This window comes from Pogona vitticeps, chromosome 5, assembly GCF_051106095.1.
Source record: "Pogona vitticeps strain Pit_001003342236 chromosome 5, PviZW2.1, whole genome shotgun sequence".
Classification (NCBI taxonomy): domain Eukaryota; kingdom Metazoa; phylum Chordata; class Lepidosauria; order Squamata; family Agamidae; genus Pogona; species Pogona vitticeps.
The window spans coordinates 168150972-168163287 of record NC_135787.1 but is presented as its reverse complement, the minus strand read 5'-3'; the positions used below and the strand labels follow the sequence as shown (position 1 = coordinate 168163287).

At 39.8% G+C, this 12316-nt stretch overlaps 1 protein-coding gene across 1 annotated transcript in view; it reads left to right on the top strand.

The window, feature by feature from the left end:
• Window positions 1-2255: 2255 nt before the first annotated feature.
• ISX (intestine specific homeobox) overlaps window positions 2256-12316 on the top strand; it is a 34873-nt gene continuing 24812 nt past the window's right edge. Inside the window, exon 1 of the mRNA XM_078376199.1 lies at window positions 2256-6371. Coding sequence (XP_078232325.1) covers window positions 6161-6371 — 211 coding nt within the window. The 5' untranslated portion in view covers window positions 2256-6160. The remainder of the gene's footprint in view (window positions 6372-12316) is intronic.

The window sequence follows — 12316 nt, the reverse complement described above, 5'->3', positions numbered from 1 at the left end:
TCTTCAAATTTAGTATCAAGTTTGGTTTCAGCTTTTTAGTATCAGTTCTTGTTGTTGTTGTTTAGTCATTAAGTTGTGTCCGGCTCTTCGTGACCCCATAGACCAGAGCACGCCAGGCCCTCCTGTCTTCCACGGCCTCCCGGAGTTGTGTCAAATTCATGTTGGTTGCTTCGATGACACTGTCCAGTCATCTCGTTCTCTGTCGTCCCCTTCTCCTCTTGCCTTCACACTTTCCCAACATCAGGATCTTTTCCAGGGAGTCTTCTCATGAGATGGCCAAAGGATTGGAGCCTCAGCTTCAGGATCTGTCCTTCCAGTGAGCACTCAGGATTGATTTCCTTCAGAATGGATAGATTTGTTGTCCTTGCAGTCCAGGGGACTCTCAAGAGTCTCCTCCAGCACCACAATTCAAAAGCATCAATTCTTCGGGGGTCAGCCTTCTTTATGGTGCAGCTCTCACTTCTATACATCACTACTGGAAAAACCAGAGCTTTGACTATGAGGACCTTTGTCGGCAATATCAGCTCTAGCCCACGTTGAATTCCAGCTTCAGCAGGTATATAGCAGCAGGGTCTGAATAATTGACTTCCAAGACTGCAATGCCATCCATTCCCAGGTTTCTATCATTAAAGATGGTTTATGTTATCTCCCAGAGGACAGAGATAACAGTGGCAAGGTAGACATCAAACAAGATACCAGTATGTAATAACAAAGGGGCTTAGGTTGCATCGTCATTATCCTTGGCCTTTTGGAACAGGTCAAGCATCATTAGAAAAAATAGGGAAAAAGCAAATAAGCACTACAAAGATGAATAAGATTAGATTATTGGTGCCGTGTGTGTGTGTGTGTGTGTGTGTATGTGTGTGTGTGTGTGTGTGTGTGTGTGTGTGTGTGTGTGTGTGTGTGTGTGAGAGAGAGAGAGAGAGAGAGAGAGAGAGAGAGAGAGAGAGAGAGAGAGGAGAGGGAGCAGCCACTCTTGAATAAAAGCAGGAGGGCAGATAAACAGTGCAGTTCAACAGACTGCTAACTTAAAATTTTAATAATTGCTAGAGCTACAAGTTGTATAACAGAAAAAGGAAACCTTTAACCAGAACCTGATCCAACAGATAATCCTCAGTCTTAAGGAGTGTGACAGAGCTTTGTCATTAGGTTGGCACCACCAAAAAAAAAAGTGGGGAGAGAGAAAAGGTTTCCACAGAAAGGTATACAGTATTTGCTCATTTATCTGCACAGATCCAATCTCTTTTATTGAAGTAGGTACATTCCATCTTTTCTCCAATGAACCAACTTGGTGTAGTGAGCTATCATCTTCTTCACCTTAGTCTGTAAAGTGGGCCAGGGCTTGGCAAGAGCAGCTGGCCTAAGGTTACCCAGTATCTGAGCTGAGCAAGGATCAGAAACATAATTTTGCAGTCCAGCATTCTAATCACTGCACCACACTGGTTCCCAGTCCCATATGCTTCTCCAACACATGTGCTACCATAATTTCAGTAGAACTGCAATATATCTCATCATAGTGACAAAGACATTACTAGATGATCTGTGCGCTTACTCATTCTGTTAGCCAGATGCTGACTGCCAATTGGTCCTTGCTTCCTTTTATACTGTTCTTAATTTTCATACCAGACTTAGGTTAGGGAGACTCTCGGACAGAGGACACCTTCTACTAGCATAGACTCTTGTGTACTGATGAACAACTGCCATACTCCCTTATCACTGACCATGTAAGTAGAAGTTGGTGGAATTCAAACCCAACAGTATCTGGAAGGCCAGTGTCTCCTCTGGGCATGTGGCCATCCTGCTTACAGTTGATGAGACAGATGTCTTGTCCAAAGATGATGATGACTACAAAGATGCATTTATTGAACACAAATGCTTTAGGTATCTCAAGAATTATCAGGACTAGTACCAGAGCCCCAAACATAATGACTGAGCCTCCAGAAGCTTGATTGTCCCCATCATTACTGGTTCCAGTCCTGGGCTTTTAGCAGGCTCATGCAGCTACAAGTAATCATTTTATGCATTTGTGAAGGCTTTCACGGCCGGGATCTAATGTGGGTTTTTCAGACTCTTTGGTGATGTTCTGAAGGTTGTTCTTCCTAACGTTTCACCAGTCTCTGTGGCCGGCATCTTCAGAGGACAGGAGTAGCACTATTTTACATTTATTTATTTATTTATTTATTTACAATATTTTTTAGCCGCACCATTGCCAGTGGCTTTCTCAGAATGCCTTCTGGCACCCAGCATAGTGTTGTTTCATGGCATTGTTGGGATGTTTAAATGATTTCTTTCCTCTTTCCCACTGTCTCTGCATCCAGGTTAGCCTATAGTAGTGGTGATGTTGGAGGAGAAAATATAGTGGTACTTCACAAAGATGTTCTTTGTTGTGGAGATGATTCTGAGAATAATCTAACAAGGTGGTTTCCATCGGCAGAAGAGCCATAATGCACTGTTGCACTCAAAGGAGTCTTAAAAACAGAGTTGTTATTCATAAACAAGGATAGATGAGCTGAAATCAGCTATAGAACAGAGTCTCGAAAAACTGTAGGTTAAAAATCCAGGGCAGCAGCTTTTGTACCAGAGGAGCCAGGAATGACTGACAGCTCAGCAACAGTACTCAGTTAATGCATGATGGAGTCATGGAAGGGCAAGAGATGGACAAGGAGTAAATTTTACAAAAGTTCCCAGTTGTGCAGAAATGTCAGATTACTGGCAATCTGCCTAGTTAGTTTGATGAGCAGGACAAGGTCACTTGTGGAAGACTCAAGGCTCCTTGTCCTTCATCCATTCATTGAACAATAACAACAGAGCACTGTTTCACACATACATGCATGTTCATAACTGGATGAAGCTTGCATGTTGTACAAGTCATCACGTCAAACATCTCTCTATCAAAAAATACCTTCCAAAAAGCAAACAATACTAAAATAAAAAAATTAAGAATAACATTTTGAGAAAACATAAAGTAAAAACTAATAAGTCAGAAAAAAATAATTAAAAACACAGCAATAAAAGACACAGCCAGCTAAACTTCCTTCAGCCATGGAGAAATGTATTGCCTAAATAATAATGGCTTTGCCAGCCAGGCGAAGGTTGATCAGTAAGTTAGCAAACTTTGTTCAATATAAATTGAACAAATAAATAGTATTTTTTTCATCTCTACAAGACATGTCTCTCTTGATGTCAAGAATGAAAGAAGAGCTTTTCCCCAGGGATGTGTGCTGGCACCAAAATTCAGATTCAGAATTTAGATTCAAATTCAGAATTACAGTCCTATGGATTTAGAGTTATGAATATTCAGAACTCTGTTATAGTCAATACAAATATTATACTGTCATTATTTTGCCCTTTAAAAATCCCCCACAAAAACAGGCAAAACATTTTTAAAAGTTTTTTGTGTCCTCTCTCACCTTCCCAGTAATTGGGTGAAGCAAAAAGAGAGAACAGCAACTGTCAGCAGTGCCTAAGTATTAGGAAATATTTATAATGGACATACTAACTGAAATCTGAACAGTGGGAATACCAGTAGGAAATGCCAGGCACACTGGGGAAGCAGAGGACAGGTGGCCCTGCCTCTCTTACCATCTCCACCCAAGAACTGGAGGTTGTTCATGACTTTGTGTACCTTGGCTGAACAATCTCTGACACTCTCTCGCTAGATGTCGAGCTGGATAAACGCATTGGCAAAGCAGCTACCATGTTCTCTAGACTCACAAAGAGAGTATGGCTTAATAAGAAGTTGATGGCATATACCAAGATCCAGGTCTATAGAGCCTGTGTTCTGAGCACACTCCTGTACTGCAGTGAGTCCTGGACCTTTATGCATGGCAGGAGAGGAAGCTGAACACGTTCCATATGCATTGTCTCTGACACATTTTTGGTATCACCTGGCAGGACAAAGTTACAAATAGAGTAGTCCTAGATTGAGCTGGAATTTTCAGCATGTATACATTAATGAAACAGCGATGCCTACGTTGGCTTGGGCATGTTGTGAGAATGGCTGATGGTCGCATTCCAAAAGATCACTTGTATGGAGAATTAGTGCAGGGAAATCACCTCAGAGGGAGACCACAGCTGCAATACAAGGACATCTGCAAGCAGGATCTGAAGGCTTTAGGAATGGACCTCAACAGATGGGAAACCTTGACATCTGAGCGTTCAGCCTGGAGGCAGGTGGTGCAACATGGCCTCTCCCAATTTGAAGAGACCCTTATCCAGCAGGTTGAGGCACAGAGGCAGTCCCAGAAGCAGCAAAATCAGGGAGCTGGACAGAGGACAGAGTGTATTTGTCTTCAGTGTGGAAGGGATTGTCACTCTCGAATTGGCCTTTTCAGCAATACCCAACGCTGTTCCAAGTCCTCGATACAGAGCACGTTACCATAGTCTCTAGAGACTGAAGGATGCCTAAGGTAACGCTAGCTGACAGCATTTTTTCTGAATAGCCACACAAGTATTCCGCTTTGCTCTGCAGCTTTCCTAGTACTTCAGTGGCTGGAATCTCTACGGGATGCCTTGGGCTTTATCCAGCTATTTCAGCTGTTATTTACCTTTTCTTCAGGTGCTTTGTCTTCTGTATCTTTTTTATTATTATTATTTTTCCTCTGTTCAGATTGTTGGCCATCTTTTTAGCCCTATGAATGCTGAAATGGCTTATGAAGAATTTATTGTGATGCTGTTTGCAACTCCTTGGTACTACCCATAGTAGCCCTAGAATTGCACCAATACCTTTGAATTGATGTCCATTTTTGTGCTTTTTCTGAAGTGTGTACATACCTTTTCCCTGCACAGACATGCATAGGATTGCTTTATGAGAATGCAATCCTCTGTGTACTTGCCTGTTAACAAGGCCTACTAAACACAGCGAGACTTATCTCTGAGTAAACATGCATAAGGCTGTACTGCTGGAATATTAGAAACAGCATATTACTGCCTGCCTGTAATATGTTGCCATTCCACCATGATTTCTTTCCCTGAGCAGTTACTCCAGCAGTCTTTGTGAAAAAAACAAACATCTTTCATCTTATCAGATGTCTTTTATTGCCACCTGGTTACACAGTAATTTCAGCCTAAGCTTTACAAAGAATCATATGATGGGATATCAGCTTAACAATTGTCAGGTTAATTGGACAAACAAGGAACAATCTGTCAATACAGTTGCAGGATAAAAGCAGTGCAACCAAGGTAGGGAGACAAGCCAAAAAAGGGAAGGAGGAAGGTAACATTCAAAGGTGAAGGATAATTTACAAAAGCTTAACTCCCCCCCCCCCAAGAATGTGTCATTAAATTGAAAGGAACAAGAGAAATCAGGAGGACTGAGAGGAAGAAGCTGACCTCTGAAGTTCTTATTGGTATAGTTTATTCTGAGAAGAAGATTTAACTTCGGGATGTTTCTAAACCTGATCTGTTGTGTTAAGGAAACAAAGCCTGAGTACACAGAAAAATCTTTATAAGGGTTTCATTTTTTTATTATTATTATGCCATTGCTATTTTGTTGTCAAAGCAAAGCCACAATGCAGCAGCTTCCACAGGGGTCTCAAGAAGAATTATAAAAATCCCTGAAGATTTTTTTTTTAACTATGATGGCTTCAAAAAGTCTTCTCAAGGTTTTCAAATGTGAAAAATATTTTTTAACCGGATTCTTCAAGTCTCATTGCTTTGTTTGGTTCAAGAACAGCAGTAGCAAACGCTGGTGTTTCCATGCAAATCTCTTCGGAAGGGCAAAAAAAGAGAAGTAATAATTCGGAACAACTTTCTGCATGTACCATATCAAGTTTTTAAATGGGTTTTATCAGGAAGATCTCAGCTCTACTAAGCAGAAGACTCCTCCTCTTAGGATTAAAAAGACAGTGGATATATGAGGATACTTGGCACTTTAACTGTCTGGAGTCATTGCTTTACCATGGGTGGGGCTACGCATTCTGTTTTTATTCAGGCAATCATACTGTAGGGTTGGACACATGGTTTTTCTAAATCTTCCGGTGGATTTCAAGGACTGCCAGAAGGAAGTGACTTTTATTCTTCCTTCACTCTTTTGCATGAGTCTGAGTAGGGGTTTACATGGAAAGAAGATCAACAACTTCTGCTGTGTTCCTTGCACTTAAAAAACAAGGAGTCCACAGAGTGTGAAATATATGGAGCGCATGTCATTTGACACAGTTTGATGCCGAGCTTTTTCTGTTCTCAGAATGGAATAAAGATGAGCAGCTCAAAGGAATGTGGTGACCAAAAGAGGCCCTTTTTGTCTTTTTCTATTGAAGAGATTTTAAAAAAGCCATCCCCTAAGGTTTGCTCACATGGCACCATGGTCTACAATAACCAACCTGAGGCTGCTCAGATCCTCCGTTCGGAACCACCTTTGGACATATGTAAGAGTGAGTACCACTTCTTCTAGCCTATGAAATTTAACATGAGTCTTGGAGCTCTGATTCTTTATCACAACTTCTTAAAACAGCCAACAGTGTCAATTTATTTGAGTAGCATTATCAATATGATAGCCGAGCATTCAAAATTAATTTACAGTACAATCCATTTCTACGCAGAAGTAAATCCCACTAAAGTAACCACATAATTGCCTAAAGCAGAGTGGGTAGCTGTGGAATATTCCTTTTCCTCCCCCACCCACCCCCACCCACCCCCACCCACCCCACAATGGATCATTATATTAAGTTGACCTGTCCTATTTTTCAGGTTTGGAAATGTACTTTTAGTAAAAATAGCAATAGCCAAAAGTTCAACTGATGCATTTTTTTCCATTTTTTTAATTGTATAGAGAGCAACATTTCTATTGCTCCTTTACAGAAAGAGCACCTTATTCTTTACTGTGCCTCCATTTTTAAAGCTAGTTTACAATTTACCATGTACTCTGCACAGTTGATCTTAAACTGACTGATCAAATTTAGCTCATTATGTCTTTTAATGGATGCTGTTTATTGCTAAGGATTGTCTGAGCTGCTGTCATGTTGCCGCATCCAGAGAAGAGTCATGTATGTCTGCTGTGGGGAGAAAAACAAGAAAAACTCACAACAGCACCTCTATTGGGTATACTTTCACATAATATTTATGGTGAAAGTAAACCCAATATATCAGATGTACAACTACAAGTCCTTGCTTGTTTCACCTTTATCCATGAGAAGGGGAAAATGTTCTTCTCCACATTTGTAATGAAAGCAAAGAATTTTCAGGCACAACTGATCTTGCACTGGCCAAAATGAAGTTTTGTGCAAAACTGTTCGTATTTGTGCAAAATAGCTTGATTTTTATGCGAAGCTTTGCAATTCATAGAACTGTGTGAAGCATGTGAATTTACAAATTACCTAAAATTAAGATGCCAGCTGCTTTTTATAAGATGTGGTAGATTGTTCTTAAACTATCAGCTGGTCCTGATTGTCAGCAAAGTCATGCTTGTACAGGCACTGTACTTCAAAAAAGGTAAGAATACTATAGAGGTTTTGTCCCCGCTACAGAGGTCTTTGGAGACCAGAGGCAAATTGACCAGATTTCCATCTCCCAGGTTATTGTTCTAGTCATGATTTCACATATCTTGAACAGTACAACACATTTCTCTTTAAAAAGTATCAAATTTTACTTTGAAATGTGTATGTTGAAGGAATGTATGTTTTGTGGAGAAGTGCATTTAAAATACTTATTTAAATGTCTAGTTAAACACCAGTTTTTCTTAAAAAAAATTAAATTGTACATTCATATGGAAATAGAATGGAAAAAACTATAAGTAAACATGTGAAATTTGCATGGTCCAAATCTAAAGGGTACATCCTTCCCTACATAAGGGATAAAAAGCAGAGCTTAAAAGTTATCTTTTTTGACTACAGTTTCCAGAACCCACCCACTAGCCATGGTAACTGGAGATTTCTAGGATCTGCAGTGCAAAAAAGTAGCTTTTTGAGATGTGAAAAATACAGCCTGCAACATTTTAATTTAACAAATTAATGAAACATCTAAATGAAACATGGTGACCATTTACAGCAGCAATATCAAATTATAATACCATCTTCCTGGCTTTGCTTCGCTGACTTAACACCTCTAATAAGAGAGAAGAGATACAGAACCTCCATACAAATAATTCCAGTATTTTGCAGTGCCTTTTGTCAAATATTTGATCTGTCAGCCTTACAATATGAACACAATTGCTGGAGTACTGGGCAGAGTCAGATGAACTGAGAAAAAAACAGTTGGGGTGAAGGATCTAATAGCATATCTCCACATTGTGGAATGAATTGAAATGGGAAATCTGAAACCACTTCATGCCATATGGAAATTGAAAAGCTCAGAGTCTGGGATTTCAAAGAGACGAGGTGCTGTGAACTGAATGGCCCTATGGGAACATATACAAAATGAACTAACTGCATATTCTGTATGAAGGGTTGTGCGCAGGGCAAACAATGCACTCAAAACTAAAATGGAACAGCACAACTAATTTCTAGTGGTGTGGAGGTGTACTTTATCCTGCTGCAATGAAGTCTAGGGTTACGCAGAATATTTCATTTGATTGTGGATGTAAGACTTTCTTTTCCATCCATTTTAAATAAGAATTTAACTTAATACACAATGTATTTGCTATTCAGGATTAAAAGAAGTTGAGATTAAAAGAAATCAACTATGATAACATGTTTCAAAGAAACTTGTTGCACTTAGTTTTCATTAGTTTGAGGTAGCTGGGCGATCCTTGTTGCTGCTCTACTCACAGATATAATTTGTTGAGTTGTGCATTGTTAATGTATTGTATTGTCATTTTAAAACAACCTTTGAAAATAAATTGAAAATTTATTTCAATTTATTTGAAAATTCATTTCAATTTACCAACAAAGTAACTCTGTAACTGTTAATTGCTTTTGAACCATAATTTAATTGACTCCATTATATGTTATTTATGTAACTAGTTATTTCCAAGCTCTGTGTTAGATTCCAAGCTCTATGTTAGTTTAGCTGGCTGAATAGCTCAGTAAGTTAAGTATCTGGCTGCAGAGACAGAATCTTGGAATTTGATTCCACACTATGGTCCCTGGGAGAAGAGCCAGCCTGTGTGGCCTTGGGCAAGCTGCATAGTTCCATGGCACCCCCAGAAGAAGGGAATGGTAAACTACTTCTGAGTATCCTCTACCTGGAAAACACTGAAAAGGGTCAGCATAAGTCAGAATTGACTTGACATTACACCACCATCATCATGTCAGATTACAAATTTGTATTAGAGTATCGCACATTTATTTATTTATTTATTTGATTTGTATCCCGCCCATCTGGCCTATACGACCACTCTAGGCGGCTTCCAATAAAGAACAATAAAATAACACAAGAATATTACATAAGTCTTCCAATAACAAATTGCAATACAAAAATAAAGTAAGAAATAAAGAAAGAAAGAATAAAAGAAAAATCAAGTATTGACTGTAGGGAAGGCCTGGATATACATCCATGTTTTTAATTGGCTTTTAAAGATACCCAGCGTGGGGCCCACGTGAATCTCCGGAGGGAGGTTGTTCCAGAGGCGAGGAGCCACCGCCGAGATGGTGCAATTTTGTGTCTTTTCCTTCCGGGCCTCTCTCGGCGTCAGGCTCCTCAGCCTCACCTCCTGACTCGCATGGGTGATCCGGGTAGACCTTGGTGGGAGCAGGCGTTCCGCCAAATATCGAGGTCCTAAACCGTTTAGGGCCATACAAGCAAAACTGTCTTGGATACCCTCTTGTTCTACTTCGGAAAATGCACAATGAGTAACACAAGCCTTGGGCCAGTGTAGTGGCATTTGTGGCTAGAGACTTTAGCCTTTAACTCTTTAGCCTTATTTGGGCAATTACTGTTAAAGTAAACTTTCAGGAATTCGTTTTCAATTTTATGCTTTTGTTTTATGTAAAAACAACCGACTGTGAGACAATATTACCAAGCACTATAAGAGCTGGAAACACTATGACTGCAGTTCTGTTTGTAGTGTAAACCAAGGTGTAAACTTTAGTCTGTTCTTCCTTGGTAAACAAAGCATTTCAGCCACAGTTCTTGGGAAGGGGGCACACACATGTATGCACACACAAAGCCAGCATGTGCACATGGCCCTGATAACTGCTTCAGGGAAAGAAACAGACCAAAAGTTGTGATTTGGTTTATGATTTGTGCTGGATTTCAACCTATAAAAACTATAACCAGAAACTTGAGGAAGGGGGGACCCCGCACCTTGGACATGAATCAAGTAACCTGCTGCCAGCCTTTGTAAGGGAGTCTGCCCCACAATTTTCTTTAATTTTTCTTTTTCCACTTTTCTCCTGATTGCCACAAATAAATTCAAAATGTATGCAAATAAAACACAGTAAATCACAACATTAAATGTATTAAACATACAATATTTGAAAGACTGTTGTTATGCGTTGTCAAGTCACTTTCAAGTTATGGCCACCATAGGAATGAGTGATCTCCAAAATGTTCTGTCTTCAACAGCTCTGATTAGCTCTTGCAGACTCAAGTCTGTGGGTTCTGTTAGTGAGTCAATCCATCTTGCATTTCATGTTCCTCTTTTCCTGCTGTCTTCAAATTTTCCTGCCATTAGTGTCTTTTCCAGAGAAGCCTCTCTTTTAACAATGTGTCCAAAGTAGGACAGCTTCAATTTCAACTTTTTTTGCCTCCAGAAATCAGGTTTGATTTGGTTTAGGGCCCACTTGTTCATCTTTCTGGCAGTCCAGGGTATCTGCAAAGCTCTCTTCCCATATCTCATTTTTTTTCCTGTCAGCTTTCTTAACTGTAGCCTGTATAATTAAAAATTGTAAACCGCCCGGAGAGTGCTTGTAGCGCTATGGGGCGGTATATAAGTCCAATAAATAAATAAATAAATAAATAAAATACTCATACATGGTGACTAGAAATATGAAAGTGCAAATGATCTTGGTCTCCAGTGGCACATCCTTACACTTGATTATCTTTTCTAGTTCCTTCATTGCTGACCTTCTGAGTCTCAGTCTTCTTCTGATTTCTTGACTATGGTCTCCATTTGGATTGATGGTTGAACCTAGATTCTGTATTTTTCCGTGTATAAGACACTATTTTTTTCTAAAATCATTACGCTAAAAATGGAGGGGCGTCTTTTACAGAAGCTGAGAACATGCAGAGAACAAAACAGCCTGTATCTTGCCTCTTCTTTCAGTCATGAGGCTTAACTGCCTCCAGTCAGGAGGCTTAGCTTCCTGCAGTCAAGAGACTTAGCTTCCTCCAATCACAAACCTTATGAAACTGAAGTCAGCTGATGCTGAACAAACCAATTGGAACACACCTCGTTGGATGTGGAGCCTGTAAGCTCAGACTCAACAGGGACTCCTAATCTCCAAGCGTTCTGAGCCCAGAGGCTGAATCCTCAAAACTATGTTTTCTTAATTTTTGTGTTAGAAAAGGGGGGGGACGTCTTATAAATGGGGGTGTCTTATAAACAGAAAAATACAGTATACTAGTCATTTAAAAGACTAGCAATTTTTAAATGGGTAAAAAACTCTTTAAAACTCCACAATAAAGGCAACAATATTCAATTTAAGAGCTAAAAGTCTGCCCTAAAAAAGGAAAGTCTTTACATATGTGTAGAAGACCAGCAGGAAGGGGAGCCACCTGTAATGTGTGACATAACACAAACAATTTCACACAACATAGCATCTCAGAGGCTGCAAACTGCATGTGTGTTTACCATGGTGCACGTGTGAGGCTTCCTCCCCCACCTTTAAACATGATTCTGGTCTATAAAAACAGAAGAAATCTGTAAGTTGACTGAGGAAAGGAACTGAAACTGCTCCTCCACCTGGGATGCTAGCTTTCCTAGGACTAGCCCTATTATCTTTCCATGCTGAACACTTATAGCTCAAAATGTCATAGTTGGCTACCAATCAGATGCTTTTTAGTTTAAACTAATGTTTGTAGAACTGAATCCAACCATTCTATCTGCATTTTCCCCTGCATCTTGTCACAAGGGCTGAAGCCAAGGCAATTTAAAAACAAGCCTCATAGCCATTTCTCAACTGAAAAGTAACATTTCTCTCAGCCTGTGCCAGGCTAAAATGTCACCATTTCTGGAAGTCAAATGCTACATTTACCAAAGAAAATGTCATCCTGGCTCCAAGGCTATCTTCTTCCTGCTGTCTCTCTGCCCGCTTGTAACATCCTTTGTTTCACCTGTTCCCCTTTCCCCTTTCCCTGAAGGAAAATATCCAAAGGGCTCCAAGAGAAGCTAACATTTTTTTATTCACATTTCAAAGCCTTAAACCAAGAAAGCAGTCAGAAAATGGCTGAAGAAATTTGCATTTTAGTAATGTCAAAAAGGCCAGATGGAAATATGAGA